The 17,530-nt window shown below is 36.7% G+C and overlaps 2 protein-coding genes and 2 non-coding genes across 5 annotated transcripts in view; 2 read left to right on the top strand and 2 right to left on the bottom strand.

Moving 5' to 3' along the window:
• Positions 1 to 1,349: 1,349 nt before the first annotated feature.
• Positions 1,350 to 10,653, bottom strand: LOC126372562 (mpv17-like protein). Of its 2 annotated transcripts, none has more exons than XM_050018387.1 (5): positions 10,517 to 10,653; positions 6,281 to 6,416; positions 4,387 to 4,472; positions 3,054 to 3,166; positions 1,350 to 2,136 (listed from the first exon to the last, which is right to left on the bottom strand). In XM_050018387.1, the coding sequence occupies exons 2-5, from the start codon at positions 6,407 to 6,409 to the stop codon at positions 1,853 to 1,855; spliced, it is 612 nt and encodes a 203-aa protein (XP_049874344.1). In that variant the 5' UTR covers positions 6,410 to 6,416; positions 10,517 to 10,653; the 3' UTR covers positions 1,350 to 1,852. The 2 variants fall into 2 exon arrangements, with proteins under 2 accessions (XP_049874344.1, XP_049874343.1); XM_050018386.1 differs by having other exon boundaries at positions 10,360 to 10,647.
• Positions 5,461 to 5,542, top strand: Trnal-aag (transfer RNA leucine (anticodon AAG)). The gene has a single exon. It is a non-coding gene; the product is annotated as a tRNA-Leu (tRNA).
• Positions 8,728 to 8,809, bottom strand: Trnal-aag (transfer RNA leucine (anticodon AAG)). The gene has a single exon. It is a non-coding gene; the product is annotated as a tRNA-Leu (tRNA).
• Positions 10,654 to 16,188: 5,535 nt separating the features above from the next.
• The window catches only part of LOC126372481 (rab11 family-interacting protein 4), a 120,802-nt gene continuing 119,460 nt past the window's right edge, over positions 16,189 to 17,530 (top strand). Inside the window, exon 1 of the mRNA XM_050018274.1 lies at positions 16,189 to 16,476. The gene's annotated coding sequence lies outside the window, so the exon portion shown is untranslated. The remainder of the gene's footprint in view (positions 16,477 to 17,530) is intronic.

Below are 17,530 nucleotides of genomic sequence, written 5' to 3'. Positions count from 1 at the left end.
TTTCTTGGATACATTTTGATCTTATTGTTTTGAGTTTCGTGGTTAATGTCGCATGCCATGGGAGTAGGATTGCCATTAAAAAAAAAACAATTTGAAATCATTTCCATGTTTCTGACTATTTTATTTTTGTTTACTAGGTTAGAGATATGACAAAGTCTACACACGTTTTTAGCCTATCAGAAGTACAGTGGATTTTATGATTAATTTTCATATGAAAGTCTTAAATATTTATTTCGCATTTCTCTAATTAGTATTTCCAGAGAAATGGAAACATGAAGGGGAGGCATTTGCAGTAGGATATCTTATAAACTACTTAGATGGAAAAACAAATAACATTACCTCGTAGGTCAAGAAGACATGAATAAAAAGCGTGATCAGAATCCCAGTCACGGCACCGAGTCCCATCGCTTTTGGTTCAGCAGAAACATTTTCCGTCAACGAACTGTTTGTACGGTTAACTAAATTGTACGGAACCTTGTAGTCCTTTTGCACAAAACATAGCAATAAATGTGAATCCGCCATGATTATAATTATTCCAGTAAAAGTTTAATAGCTTTTTAATCGTTTTCAATTTGTCAAGCAGGTTGATAGGTAGATATGTATTTATTTAAAAATGTAAGTATTTCTAGTTTTAAAAAACGTAGGAGCTTATTTTAATTTAAGTACCAGGAGCACAGACTTCAGTAGAAGACAAGAAATAACTGAAAGAAGCCTGTACTCCACGACTTTAATAAATAAGGGGAAACCTTACAAGCGCGGAAGATATTGCGGATCTTATTAGCAGACTATGACTAAGGTTTATAGCTATTACCGGCAACGTTGCGTACATAAGTCTAGCTTAGACATTTCTGCCAAAAGTTGTGTAAGTAGGCACCCAAAAACCTTATACAATATGTTTATAAGGCTCTACAAGAGATTACTAAACTACAACTCATAACATGCATGAGTTGTGGTATGGCATTTTAGTATGGTAGTTATTGGGTTTCTACGAGTTAGGTCTTTTTTTTAGTTCTTGTTGTTGTGTTGTTGTTGTTCTTGTTGTGTGTAGGTAACATTGATGGCTAGCAAGATGGGACAGATGGGACCCCTAAGGAACCTTGCCAAGATTCTTTGCTAATAAAAAGGGGAGAATGTGTAAGTTAGCACATCTTTTTATGGAATTTTTCCTCTTTGATATAGTTTTTAATCTTTTATTGTCTTTATTTTTGATAATGACTTTTGTCTTCTTGTAAAATATATTGCTGCTTGCACGAGAACCTTTTTATTATTGGTAGGTCGCCAATAAAGAGAGCAAGCAATCTTCACAAGTCCTTTTTTTATAGGGAAATCTTTTTGGGAATAAAACAAACTTTAAACATTTATTTATTTAATTAATAACAACAATTCATTTAAATATTCAAATATTTACATCGTAATATTAGGTAGTTTAAAATTGGCACTGGATAATATCACAAAGAATGTATACCTAATATTAATAAAAATGCTTAATACCTTATTGTTTATATACAAATCCCAACAAACGTATATAATATTATTAAGATACAAGTATATAATAATCTAAAAAGTAGAATCCTGTTCACCTCGTAGGAATGTTCAATTATTAGCTTATCTTTTTCATAATATTGTCTTATCAAAAACTTAATGTTAAATAAATCATGAATATAATTTATATGAAATAAACAGCAAGCAATAAGGTCTTTCTTTTGAATAATTTCATCGGAATGATTAAGTAGTTATTTATTAATGTATATTTGTCTGTTTGTCAGAAATTATCAATACTTAGCTAAAGTTTTGATTGTTTTAGCTTAAAAATATAATGGCGTGTAATAAATAAACACCGTCATGATAATAATTATAATTCCTTGACGAACTGCTCAATTTGCTCACCAACCATCTCAATTTGCTCGCCGACCTTCTCAATTTGCTCATCAACCTTTTGTCGTTTGATGAAGACTAAAACATTGATCCATAAGAATGATACCACTGACACGTAAACTACTCGAAGATGCGGTGGTATGAAGAAGAAGTTGATAGTCTGACCAGGGATCCAAAACATTTGGTTCGCTACAAATGTTTTCCAATACTTTGATCTAAGTTCCTCGAAAACATCTTCTTTGCGTTCTAAAACTGCTAAAACTGAAACGAAAAATAATTACTAAGGCATGTTACAAACTCTGTATCATCATAAATTCATAACGTACATTTTCCCATTTGTATTTTTAATTTTAATTCATTTGTTTCCAACAATACTTAATTTTGTTGTATACCTATGTATATGTTATAGTTTTAACTCTTATGTTTTCTAAGAAGATTTATGGCTGTTTTAATTTAGAAGTTAATTTCTGTTTAAGTTTTATACATATTTAATTATATATAAATATATATACACTTAGATATATAAGTTTGTTGTTATAATTACGAATGTTGTGTGTACCTATAATTGGAGCACATATACAAAAACTAAAATAGACTTGTATTTTATAACTTTACAACTTTAAAGTGTTTTTGTCTGTTGGCAAACCTAATAAATAAATAAATAAATAAATAAATAAATATGTGTACTGTTGGTATACCTATCTAAATAAATAAAATAAAATAATTAGGAAAGGATTAGGCAACAAGGGACTTTCCAGGCTACGTAGTTTGAACGTGATAATTATCTATTTTCTCATTTTTCAGGCACATAATTATTCCAAAACAATATAATGACAGACGCCGCATAATATAAAAAACAATTGTTGCTTGATATTTGGATCACTGGATTAAAAAAATAAGTGTGCAATGTCAACACCTCGTCCGGCCAAGTAATTAATGGCATCTACGGCAAATGTACAGTAAGTCACATAGCAATATTGCTCTTTAGGTGAATTGCTTCAATGTGGCCTCTTTAACCCCAAAGTTATGATATTCCTTACGCTCCGATTTCTCCAGTTCCCAGGTACTACCTAGTAACTTATCTCTGATTGAGACCTTGTTTGATATCTTAGATTGATTGAAGCCTTGTCTAACCTCTTACATTACTAACTAGAACTAAATCTGATACAAGTGCTTACCAGTATAGAAGGCAGCTAGCAAGATGGGCGTCATAAGGAACTGGTCACTGCACACTTTCGTTGCAACTGCCTTCAAGCCCGTCCCCGTGAACTTTCTGTCGAGGAGTCGGTACCTGAAAATATTTTTTTTTAATTAATTCATTCTTAACATAACATCACGCTTGTATCCCCGAAGGGGTAGACAGAGGTGTACCATATACACTCCTCGTCAGCCATGTTTATGTCCTGTTATAGGAGGCGAATCTATTGTCATTATTTATCGTCTTTTTTTTTAATTTTGAATTTTTTGAATTTTGAATTTTATGAGGAGCTCGGTGGCCCAGCGGTAAGCGCGCTCGGTCTGCGATTGTTGATGTTAAGCAACTTTCGCAAAGGCCGGTCATAGGATGGGTGACCACAAAAAAAAAGTTTTCATCTCGAGCTCCTCCGTGCTTCGAAAGGCACGTTAAGCCGTTGGTCCCGGCTGCATTAGCAGTCGTTAATAACCACCAATCCGCACTGGGCCCGCGTGGTGGCTTAAGGCCCGATCTCCCTATCCATACATAGGGAAGGCCCGTGCCCCAGCAGTGGGGACGTTAATGGGCTGGTGATGATGATTCCGAAGCTCGAAATGAAACCTTTTTTTTGTGGTCACCCATTTTATGACCGGCCTTTGCGAAAGTTGCTTAACTTCAACAATCGCAGACCGAGCGCGTTTACCGCTGCGCCACCGAGCTCCTCATCTAACGTTACAGTACGCGTGTAAACTTTATGGTAAGTAATAGCCTGTTAAAATTTTAACAACTTGTTAAGTGTTGTACCTACGGTAAAAGAAATCCACGTAAAACGTTATGAAATTGTGATTCGCCTCAAATCAAAAATGAAAATAAAAATTTGTCAAAAGCCATTCATTAAACAAGTTTAAAGCAATCTACGTCGTCTGCAATTACCAAAGTACGAGCATTTTTATTATAATTTTATTTATGTAGTTGAAAGAAAGAAAGAAAGAAAGAAAGAAAGTTTATTCAGTACAACAAACAAGTAACAATTATAAATAAGGCCCTGGCTCCTAAACTAGTATAACTGTATTTCAGGAGCCAGTGTTATCCCAAATTGACATACTTCATTATTATTTGAGATACAATAATATACTTTTTACTTAATAACTATGGTAATTAAAATGAAAAATGAAAAAAATAAATAAAGATACAACTTAGTTACCGTTCTCGTAATAAGCGAGAAAACTTCTTTGCGGTTCCATACAAAATCCCGCGTAATTGTCTTCCTTTTGCGGCTCTGTGTGCATGTAGCTCAATGTCAATTTATTAAAAAAAAAAGTAAATAAAAAGTTTACCAATATGTGAGAGTGGGTGCGTAGACGCAGCTACCAACAGTAACGATTCTAGCGGCCGCAGCGTAATTCATTTCGGGTTTTTCTGGCTGAAATTTGATAAAACAATTTGAAAATTCATTACGATGTTTTAGTGAAAAAAAAGGAGTGATCAGGTAGATAAGGAAGTAGGAATGTACTAGTTTTTAATCCCCATTATGATCGCCTTCCTTGTAGCGAAAAACACAAAAGCGCCATTTTGAAAAATCAATGTGATTTTTTATTTTTGTGATTTTTCGAGGTTTTGATTTGATTTAATTTCATTCCATATAATACTTTTTTTTTATTTTACTTTTTTTTTAAGTGTGTAATTAATGTAATACTTATGGACCATCATGTCTGAAATAAATGATTTATGTTTTTTTTTTGAATACTTTAGACCACAAGTTTTGACCTGGATTGAAACTAGCTTCTCTATTAGGTATAATATACTAGGTATATTTTAACAACAACAAAAACTCACGACTATATCTAAATTATAGTAGCCAGAGGTACATCCATCGCAAAATGAACTATGTACCCACACCTCATCGAACTCTCTGTTAGACCAACATGATAGGTGGTGAGCCGTATCGATGTCTATAATTGCCGAGCCAACTGTGTGAGTGAAAACAACTCAAGAGAAATTAATTTAAACATTTTTATGTTACGAGCTAACAACAGCCTATATACGTCCCACTGCTGGACACAGGCCTCCACTCAATCAATCGCAGGGGGTATGGAGCATACTCCACCACGCTGCTCCACTGCGGTTCGGTGGAGGTGGTTACGACTTAGGAGTATGTTTACATACCTATCTACAAAATATACCTACTTAAGCATCTATTTAAAGAATTAATTCTAGATACATTGTATTTGGCTTGCTCTACAATTCTAGTATACATACATACCTAGCTAATACGAATGCACATTTTAATTAGCAATTACTACATCGATACTGTTATCTGGTATGTAGGTACCTAACTATAGATATGTTATGTAATGTTATCACATAGCTGTTAAGAGATAGCGTTGGCAAATTTCAAGTGCCACGCTGTCGGTAGCGTGGCCGAGCGGTCTAAGGCGCTGGTTTAAGGCACCAGTCTCTTCGGAGGCGTGGGTTCGAATCCCACCGCTGCCAAGATATTTTTGGCGAAATTTTTCATGAAGCTGACAGAGCGCGTTGCTTTTGCTACTTTTATCCGAACGTAGGTAGTATTATTTGCAATTAAATTAATTAATTTCGCTTTTTATTTTCTTCTTTTTTATGGTTGAGTTTATGTATGTATGTGTAAGAAAGAAAAAAAACATTTATTTCCATATTGGACGGCACATTAACAAACTTACATTAGTTAAAAAAAAATTAGCAAAAAGACAATCGACGAAATATATTAAATATCTACACAATGGAGGCGCCCAAAATAAAAAAAAATATATATGTATGTATGTTCATCTTCGTGTCTTCACAGTCTCAGTCACTTACAAAAATATTACAAAACCCACATATCGAGTGTGACGCTATATTTGAACATAAAATTGTGTTTAAGTTTTTTTTATCTAAGTATATCGCGTTAAGTTTTTATCGCGTCCCATGCTTCATGCTACGGCTACAGGTTTGACTTGCAATCACTTGCGACTATGATTACCCTTGATATTATCCCATAGAGATATGAAATGACACTGCCTACACCCTAACTTGTAAATACAAAAATCATAGACTAAGAAGCTAGTATATGTACCTTTCTTTTTAATATATCTAAATAATAGAAGTAGCCTATATACCTACACAGGCACAGGCCTCCCCCCGCCCCCAATCAACCGGAGGCGAATTCACCCGTCCCTGTAAATTTAAATGTAGTAGTAGGTACTTATCACTCACCGTGTAGTATTTATTGAAGGCCTGCTGTGAAAGCTCAGCGGCGGTGTAGAAGCTGGCGTACACCACCGTGTTGGACAGCGCCGGTCTGGTCTTCAGGGAGTGCTTGCACCACGCCAGCAGCCGCGCCATCTTACTCCTGATGACAATATACTTAACATAAGTCTATAATAGGCTATTTTCCAACTACCTAGTCAAATCATTTACCTTTCTCTAAACGTCAAAACTTTTAAATTTGGAATTTGTATGAAAATTCACACTGTGACGTCATAGAAAAACGTGGTAAAATGTCGGACTTACTAGGTATTTCGTTTAGGTTGATTAAAATTCATTAATAAATTAAATAGAATAAAAAAGAATGTTTTTCGTTCGTTTAAGATTTCTCTTTATTTAGTGATCACAATTTCATAATTTATCTTGAACCTAGTACACGACCCAATTAAGTACTTTAGAATTTGTATGAAAAGCACACTGTGACGTATGAAAAATGTTATAAAATATCGGATGTATAGTTACGTTTATTGATTAAAATTCATAAATAAGTTAAATAGAAAAATCAAAATGTTTTTCGTCAGTTTTAGATCTGTCTTTATTTAGTAGGTATAATCAGAATATCATAATTTATCTTTGACCTACCTACCCAATTATGCGTACGCTGGCGGACACAAACTTAATTTAATTTTAGTTTGGCAACTCTAAAACTAATACCGTCCTTCGCTTATTGTACGAGGGGAGGTCAAAAAGTTCGCGGAATGGAGGGGTTGGAGGGGGTTGGTTTGCTCGTACAGGTAGCCGCTAGTTGCACACCTCATTAACAGTATATGTACCAAGTTTGAAGCAAATCGGGTCATTAACGTTTGAACTATCGACCAGCAAACAAGTGAATCGGGAAGAACTCAGCGAATATGGAGAAAATTGAACACCGCGCCGTCATTAAGTTCCTCACCAAGCAAGGAAAATCCGCTCAGACGATTTTTCAAGAGCTGTTAGCAGTTTACGCGGACTCTGCCCCTGGTAAAACCATGGTTTACAAGTGGCATAGTCTTTTCAAGCAGGGAAGAGAGTCGATTGAAGATGACCCCCGCTCCGGACGGCCCATTGAGGCCACCACACCGGAAATCATCGAAAAAGTAGAGAAACTTGTATTAGAAGATACCCGCTTGAAGAAGAAGCAGCTTGCAGCAATGGTCGGTGTATCCGAAACAAGTATTTTAAATATCCTACATCAACATCTTGGGATGACTAAGGTCAGCGCAAGATGGGTTCCAAGAATGCTCACGCCACTTCAAAAAAGCGAGCGTGTCGAGTGTTCTCGCCAGTTTTTAGAGCTCCGTGGAGAGAATAAGGAAGAAGTTATGGCCCGGATTGTTACTGGAGATGAAACCTGGGTTCACCACTATGAACCTGAGTCGAAGCAAGAGTCGATGCAGTGGCATAAAAAAGGCACACCTCCTCCAAAGAAGTTTATGGTGTCACAATCGGCCGGAAAGATCATGGCCACTATTTTTTGGGATACAGAAGGTATTTTGCTGATTGATTATAAAGATCGTGGTGTGACTATAACGGGACATTACTACGCTTCTTTACTGGATAGATTGAAAGAGGCTATCAAGGAAAAAAGAAGAGGAAAGCTGTCAAGAGGTGTGCTCCTTTTGCACGACAACGCACCCGTCCACACGTGCCATGTTGCGACGGCTGCCATTCACCGATGCGGGTTCGAAAAATTAAACCACCCACCTTACAGTCCAGACTTGGCCCCCAGCGATTATTATTTGTTCCCAAAAATGAAAAAGGAACTGCGTGGACGAAAATTTGGCGATGATGAAGAAGTCAAGTCTGCAATTTCGGCCTATTTTGACAGCAAAGAGAAATCTTTTTTTTATGATGGAATAAACAAATTATTTGATAGATCCGGAAAATGTGTTAAGGTTAAGGGAGAATATATTGAAAAGGAAAAATAGTTTCGTGTTTAATTTCGACCCCCTTCCCCCTCATTCCGCGAACTTTTTGACCTCCCCTCGTATGTGCAAGAAAAAGATAGAGCTCCTTTTATTCGTGTCAAATTAAGTTGAGGGTTTCCCGAATTGGCCAAAAACCACCCAATAACACAAATACTTATTGGGGGTAAAAATGTGATACAGGTCACCAGACGACAATTTGCAACCACATAGGTGGTGTCGAAGTCTTATGATCAACGTTCTTGCCTTGTAACTGGGTGGTCTATCGTTTGGGTAGACTTTTCGTATGAATTTCCAACATTAGAGTCTTGAACAACTCGCATCCAGTGTGCGCGCTCCCATAGTTGAAAGTTTGGAATTTCTTATGCATATTCGTTTCAGCCAAGTCTACTTTTATGACTGCCCTGGTATGATAAGCAGCTGAACATTATTGTTTCCTTTACTCCCAATCCAGTAGATAGAAGATAATAATTATCGTAACCAAAAATATCTTGGCAGCGGTGGGATTCGAACCCACGCCTCCGAAGAGACTGGTGCCTTAAACCAGCGCCTTAGACCGCTCGGCCACGCTACCGATGTCGCAGCACGTAAAATTTGCCAACACCTGGACATTTGCAGGGTAACTTTCTTCCTCGTCATGGGGCTTTCGGATAAAACACCACCTTCCTTATCACGCCACGGCTATCAAAACCGTCTTTATTGGGTACTCACACTAAGCCTGAATAGTACTTCGAAAAAGGGTGGATTATGAAAAGTAGTAAAAAAGAACTACGAAACCACATTAACTTTAGATGTAATTCCTGTCAACAACATAATTATTTTCATCGTAAAATTTGCAAATACCTACAACTGAAACATACCTTTTTCATCCAAAAAAGATCGTCTTCGAGGCTCAGAACAGAACTGAATCTGGCCGCAATAAATGATAACAAACTAAATATAAAGCATGCCACACCAGTGTCATAGTTTATTGTAAACTTAGCAATACTTATGCAAATCAATAAAATGAACTATCACTTACGAATAATTTTACATGATATATTAACAGTGTTAGTGAACTTTATTACGCAATAGATTCATTCTTACACATGCAAAACATTTAAATGGCTGTAGCTACATTTAGCTAACTCGGATTCAATACTTTTATATTCTAGGTACCTACTTATTATGTCATATTTGTCACTCACTCTTTGCCTAAATAATTTAACAGGCACAGTTTATATTAATCACTTCTTCAGTAATTATTTAAAAAGTATATGTGATATCTCTGATTTATCGGTTCATATTACTCTACCAGCGCAAGTAGGTATAACGTATGTACTTACTTCCAGCGAACTCATCAACTTTGCAACACGAAACGAAGATAAAGGCGTTTAATTTCACACTTATTGAAGCAAGAGCAAATACGTAAAAGAATACAGAATACTTTTCACATTTGGATATGTTTCTATAGGTACGTTCATAAAGGAAAGCTTCTATCATATAAGGAATAATACTATGTATAGAACGGCAACTCTACGCTCCCCACCAGCGCCTGAGCTAGGTTTACCCCGCCACCCCTCGGACACATTTTTTTTTGACGTGACATTGTAGATTTGCCGCAGTTGGCATTATTAACTACTTGGCCGGACAAATGGGGAGCGCTGAAGGCTCTCACCCGCTACAACATTTAAGACACCAGGCCTGAGGGTGCCCAGTTGGGCGCGAACTTCGGCTCAGGGCGTTGTCTGAGAGGAAAAATATTTGAAATAATTAATCGACCCTAGAGGGTCGACAGCGATAAGCGCTGATTGTGAGAAATCGTCGATCACGCCGGCGGGGTCGGTATCGGGGTCCTGAAGTGTTTGGTGTCGCGAGCTGATTGGCTGCTTTATGGCTAGAGTAATCGGGTCGTCGGGATCGTATATTACGTCCTTTGGACGCCGATACTTTTTTAGTACCGTCCCTAAGCGGGATGATCCCGAAAATTTCGGGATCTCGCGGGATTGATATTTCCAATCCCGCGGGATCTCGAATTTGCGATTTCGAGTCGGGATTTCATTCCGTATTCCCAGTACAATCTAACTAACAATAAGTAGCAATTATAAAATAACGTACTTATAAAACGTGTAATCGAATACTTACTGTGTCATACGCAAATCGACTACCTACTTACTACAGCACTTCAATTCGTCACGTAAATACTTATAACTACGTTTCAAAATTCTGTTCTATAGACTCTACCACACAATATTTTAAAAACACTGATTTTAAAAAAGAACTGTTTATCTAAACATTTTACCTTAAGATTTCCACTCACACTGAAGAAAAACGTAACGAGACTGCAGGTATAAAGAGATGTTACGTGAAACCAGCTATTTCTTATCAGAAATCTGAACGCACGGCTGATATGAACAGCACACCACACTACACTGTCCCCTACGCTCATTCAATTGACTTCAATGGAATGATTCTAAAAACCAATTGTATTCATCAACACACGTATATATCTATGCATTATTTGTATGTATCGTTTCACAAGTGTGTTTCATTAGGTACATACAAGGTGAGGTGTTAATTAAGTGTTCCTAATTTGTCGTTACATTTAGTTAATGTTTTTTTGGTAACTTATTGAAATAATACACTTATACACAAGAATACACAAAAATAAAATACACATAGGAAATGTTCCGGTATGCCTGCTAATTATAGACGCACACAACACTGGCTAAAATAATAATAAAATGCAGAAACTAAAGTTAACAAATTAAATTACATAATTATGAATAAAACGAATGAATGAATAAGAATTTATTTCGGATTTGAAATCCTTAGATGTTAGTAAGTACAAAGTAACTTAAACCTTAAATTATATATTTATACTTTAATTTAATTTGTTAACTTTAGTTTCTACTTTTTATTATTATTTAAGCCAGTGTTGTGTGCGCCTATTATTAGCAGGCATACCGGAACATTTCCTCTGTGTATTTTATTTTGTGTGTTTGTATATGTATTGCTGTTGATGGACCATAATAAATAAATAAATAATAAAATAAATAAATATACACATACAGTATATAAGAGAAAGTAAAAGAAAGTTTTGACGTTCAAAAAGCGCTAACTTTGTAAGCCAATTTTGAAAAATAAATATTTTTGAATTTTTTTTTTTGCCTGTCTAAAAGAATATAAATATGTATAATAATTTGTATATTTTTAAATAGCCTTAACAGCAACACTAGCGGCTCGACCCGGCTTCGCCTGATTATAATGTTTTGCCCTACAGATTTTAGAGAAATGCAGCTCATGCAAGAAGAGTTTAGTAGTAGTAGTTTTTGATATTAGCCCTATAATGTTCTGTACGTTCATACATAGGAATCGAACTTAGGACCTCTCATTTAGTAGTCTAAGGGTCCATCCATTATTACACTACAGTCGCCAGCAATAAGAAGATACGTACATAAGAGTAAAATATACATTAAAATATATTGGCAGTACGTTCATACATAGGAATCAAACTTAGGACCTGTTTTAGGCGCATTAGGGCTAATTCTCATTATGGCAACCGGTTCGCAAATGAACTACTTCTCATTATGGCAACTTCTCATTTTGGCTGCTTCTGATTAGGGCTTCTCATTAGGGCTTCTTCTCACTAGGGCTACTTCTCATAAGGGCTACTTCTCATTAGGGCTACTTCTGAAATTTCAAGAACGTTTATTGAAATAAGTACTGTCTTTTCAGTAGTCAAAGCTCCAGTTATTATACCACCGTCGCCAGCAATAACAAGATACCTATAAGTAAAATATACCTTAATTTATATTGGCAGTAATGGCAACTCAATTTACCTTTTAAATCGACACTTTATTTAAAAATGGAATAACCCTAGCTAGACTCGGCCGTAGTAGAGTGTTATCAAGATAAGAGATAGGAAACGTTCATAAACACTTCAATCTCTTTTATCTCATAAAATGACTATTATCATTGCTCTTACACAATGTATTGTTGTCGTTAACTGATCTATTATCTAATTCGCTTTATGATTACCTACGTGTGACTGTCTACCCCAATAGGAATTATGGGTATGCAACAGGATAGACCTACCAATACAATACAATACAGGGTGTAAGTGACATCGTAACGAATAATGAGAGGGATGATTTAGCTCATTATTCTGAGTTAATATCAAATTCGAATTTTCCATCGCAAAAGAATAGAATTAAATAATTAAAAAAAAAACAAAAATGTCATGAATTTTGCGACGGAAGAAAATTTAGAAGGTCTTTTCGTGTATTGGGAATCGCTGTCACGATGTTCTGGACGGTTCTCGAAGGTGTTGAGTGATGATGGTGGCTCTGATTCAAACGGCAAGCGGCTTGGTGTAACTTAGTTATATTTACTTATTAAATTGTTGAAAACAAAAGGTGTGGTAAGCGATGCAAGTTACAACACGTTGCGTGTGCGTTCGAAAAGTTGCTCTATCTGTCAAACAGAAAAGCGTTCAGAAAATGACATGTTAAAAGGAACGTTCGGAAATGAACAGGATAATATTATTACGTCATGAATATTAAAAAAGAACTTCATCATCACCAGCCCATTAACGTCCCCACTGCTGGGGCACGGGCCTTCCCTATGGATGGATATGGAGATCGGGCCTTAAACCACCACGCGGGCCCAGTGCGGATTGGTGGTTATGAACGACTGCTAATGCAGCCGGGACCAACGGCTTAACGTGCCTATCGAAGCACGGAGGAGCTCGAGATGAAAACTTTTTTTTTTTTGTGGTCACCCATCCTATGACCGGCCTCTGCGAAAGTTGCTTTACTTCAACAATCGCAAACCGAGCGCGTTTACCGCTGCGCCACCGATCTCCTAAAAAAAAGAACTTAATAATTATTAAAATAGATAAATATCTAATCTAAATAAATACGTGAGCGTAATTCGCCACAGCCTCACAGGTTAAAGGCGTGACGGTGCCAGTTAAATGTTTTACACATAATTTAACTGACTAAGTATTGGAAGCTTCTACACGGTTCAACTTTTAAAAAAAGAACCATTTTATTCGACAGTAGTAGGTTGGTCTACGCTTCATCGCGCAATGCATTTTACATGTCGATGTCGGAAATCGCTTTAACGCTTTAATATTTAAATTGAACAAACCCAAATGCATTGGTTAGCAAAATATGAATTTTAAATAAGTACTTACTTAGAATCGATAAAGTTTATAGACTATTTGGTAGTAGTTTTAAAACACGAATGGAGTAGAAATAAGCGTAATAAAAAAAAAGTATTAACTATTAAACAAAACCCTTCCGGTTGATTGAGGGGAGGCATGTGCCCATCAGTGGGATGTATATAGGCTATTAATTGAATTAGTGACAATAGCTTATAACTATGTTTTCTTCTTCTCTCGTGTGGGTTGTGAGGTCGATTACCAACCTCATCAACCCTGGTGTCAGGGTTACTATTGAGCCGCCAAAGGCCCCTGACATGACTCATGTAACGACTAAGTTGTCGTTAGTCGCGGTCAACGCGCGACTAACGGCTTAACGTGCCTTCCGAAGCACGGATCATCTTAGTTTCGGAGAATTAGGTGATCAGCCTGTAATGTCCTAACGAAACTAGGGATCACAAAGTAATTTTTCGTCCCTTAGCTTACAACACCGCTTAAGTCATTTTTACCAACTTTACAGGAGACGAAAAAAAATGTCTTATTTAAAATATCTGTAGATTTTTTTATTGCTACTTAATACATACTCTAGTTAGCGGTTAATAAATAATTATTTATAAGTACTTATTTTGACGATTTACTTTATTTTAACCTTTATTTTCTTCTTCATCCAATGAAATGTAAAAACCGCCAATTTTCGACTTAAGCGGTGTTGTAAGCTAAGGGACGTTTTGTGATTATTCCCCACCGGGATTCATCGTCACTTACCTCGGAGCCACGGAGGCCGTTACATTATGTGAAAGCCTATTTAATACTGTTCGGTTATCAAACACATTTATCCCGTAGATAAGAGTATCAAATAATTAATCAGCGAAGATCTAGGGGGCAAAACTTTATTTTATTAGCATCTTCCTTTTTTGATGCGAACAGCGAAGGATTGTAGCTGTCTGTCGTCGTCTGATTTTCCAACTCGTTATAATCTGGGAGTCTTCAAGGCTAGAGCGAAGCCTTTGCTAGGTAAGCGTGATCCATCCTAGACATCGTCACTTACCATCAGGTGAGATTGTGGTCAAACGCGAGCCTATATTATTTAATAAAAATAATCCTTTCATGCAAATATCGTGCGCTGGATGGTGTTATTATTAGAACTCACTAAAAATAAATTAGGTCTACTCGAATTGACGCCACTATTTCGTACAAACATTAACAAACGGAACTTTTGTTATCAGCAAATCAGGAAGTAGGTACATCGCAACATGCAACCTGTTGCGCTTGCGCCGGTCCCCTATCATTTTCACGTCACTTAATTAAATGAACCCTAACATTTGTACTTTTGATCACTTTCACAGACCGTTGCTAGCATAATAATGTATACACAAGCATAATAGGTAAAATATTAGTCAATCAAAACCAGAGGAGATATGCCGGGTCTGCATGGCAATGGCGCGTATTATATTCAGCGCTTCGACCAATAGCCGTTTGACGTCCATCTACGTAAGATAGCATTCGTATCATTTATTGGTCCAAGCGCTTGATATAATTCGCGTCGCGCGCGGCTTGGTGGTCATGCAGACCCGGATGGAGCATTTAGTCCACCACGCTATTTCATTGCGAGTTATTGGTCAAAGATATTTTTTATTTTATTTATTTTATTATATTTAATGTTCGAAGAAACAACAGCTATAATTAACTTATGATAAATACAGCAAATAAATACACAATACGTACACTGTACAGATACGATTTGCTTAGTTGAAAAGACACATAGACATAAAGTGTTACGTTATATTGTAGGTATTTAGATTTTATAATAGAAACGAAGAATTATGAAGAGGTAAAGAGCTTATTTAAGAACTGTCATTCACAATGAGGGCCGAATAAAGGTCAATCACTTAGGTACTCGGCTATGAACTAAATGCCACACATAGAAACTTATTAATATGAAATCTTAAAAAGCTACTTACATCTCTTTAAAGCTCTTACATTTGTTCTAATCAAAGCCTTACAGTCACTAAACCTTTTAACATAGCTTAAGATAAATCTTCTCTAAACTGTAAAGAATAAAGTTTCAAAATAAACTTTACGTGTAGAAGATAAAAGTTTAGAATAAGTAGGCGCTGTGTAGCGGCGTTAAAATTTAAGCGCGGGGTGGTGGAGGGGGGAATCGCCGTGCCAGGTAACAGGAGGTACGGACGCACTGTGGTTAGGATTCGTGACGATGTGGGCAAAACAATATAATATTTAATTTCAAAAAACTTTTCTGAATTTTTGTTAAGATTTTGAAAATTAAAATTTTTTCTGAGTCTTGTAATGTATTGAGTATATTTTTATAAATTCACATGCAATTCATGTAACATCGCCATTTCTTTTTATATACTATAACTACGAGAGTCGCGAAAAAACTGATTCGCGTTGATATATTTTGTAAGAAAGTAAGTTCACACATAAACAACATGCATCAAACTTATTGATGTTTACTAATTACATAAATCCAGTGTACCAGGTAAAAGTGCCAATGATATTCATAGATTTCTCATCGAACCTGTCGGTTCTACTGTCACACTTACCACGCACTGGTAACCAATGATAACTATTCAATATTCTTTCATTATTATTCATGTTAAACTTGTTGAACATAAACGCTAATAGCCACAGGTTGATCACGAAATCAAATAATTTTAATTCTTGTGCCGGGAAAGTGGAGCAGTGTGCGTTCTTGAAGCTTAGCGGTGTCCCCCCTCCCACATGCTGCGTCTCTGTCGCTCCGCGTCGCGCCGTCCCGCTCGCGCGGCGTGTTCAGTCGCCGCGGATCTGTCGCGATTCACAGGTGTATGCACAGTGCGCGATGTGCAGCCTAGCGTAAATAAAAAAACCTGTTTTTGTAAACTAAAACTGCGTTTTAGGAATACCACCCACATACCAATCTACATCGAATTATTGTGCTATTAAAACAGTGATCTCAAGTTCGTCGTGGTTTGTGCGAGTGTTTCGAAACAGTGACAACAAGTTTTCTTGTGCTGTGCGCGGTCCTTGAGGTGGAGGCTTCATCATCGCCGCTCCGTTTCTTGTTGTTTGTTTGGCGGCAATTAGTGGTCAAGGTACGTTACGATTTTACCTGTATCTCTTGATAGAGCAACTCCAAAAGCCGTTTGGTTTGGATCAACAAAACGTGTTTACATTCACTTTGGTTGACGCTCTGTGTATTAAATATGTTCACCATCTACCTGTTAAGAACACTCATTTAAGATGGTCCTTCGAGCCGGATGCCATTGTAGAATATCTAGCATTCTTATTTAGACTATCTAGGTCATGAACTTTAGTCACACAAAAGATCTATACTTAGTAGCAATGCAGTTACCTAATGACAAACAATGGTTTCTCTATCAATACGATTGGAATTAGAGAAACAAAGTCGACTCATTCCTCACTTGATTGACTCATGAGGCTTTGTGTAATTGGTGTCATTAGATTTTTTGTCTGACTTAGATTTCATGCTGAATTATGACTTTATTGGCGACGAATGAGCCTTCACTGTAGGGTTGTATTGTAAGTCAGGTGTTTAGCAGTGGGCAGTCAAGTGTGGTTTGAAAAGGGGACAATTGTATTGTAACTGTTTGCTATGCTACCTGCCCTATTCATCATATCTCCCGCATGTTTGCCATTGTGTAGATAAAAACACCACAAATAACTAAGAGAAAGTAGTGTAGAGACAGGTATTTCTAGATAGCGAAATTGTTATGACTGAAGTGGAAATAAAATCTAAAAGACATATTTACCAGCTTATAGCGTAACTAAACGCCAAATTAAATTCTAAACAGGCAATTACTTGCTTTCACATTCACAAAAGGATAGGTAGAAAGATTAAGTAATTCGAAACAGCTGCTTATGATAGCCATGTCTAACTTACCGGTAATGATAATAGTCGTTACCATCAGACGTCATCGCTAGTGGTTGCCAAATTCTTTGGTCCGTGACCGATGCTCAATGCATCTGAGTCACCGCCTCGCGCCTCACGCCGCCGCGTCATCGTGATGTCACGTCTCACGTCGCAGGCGCAGGTAAAAAATGAATAAAAACATAAAAGCAATAAAGCCAAGGAGTTTATTAATATACGTGCTATAGTCGTCGACTGAAGTTCACGCCGCCCACGAC

The sequence above is a fragment of the Pectinophora gossypiella genome, chromosome 14, assembly GCF_024362695.1.
Source record: "Pectinophora gossypiella chromosome 14, ilPecGoss1.1, whole genome shotgun sequence".
Lineage (NCBI taxonomy): Eukaryota > Metazoa > Arthropoda > Insecta > Lepidoptera > Gelechiidae > Pectinophora > Pectinophora gossypiella.
The sequence above is the reverse complement of the archived record's forward strand: the minus strand, read 5'-3'. Positions and strand labels throughout refer to the sequence as shown.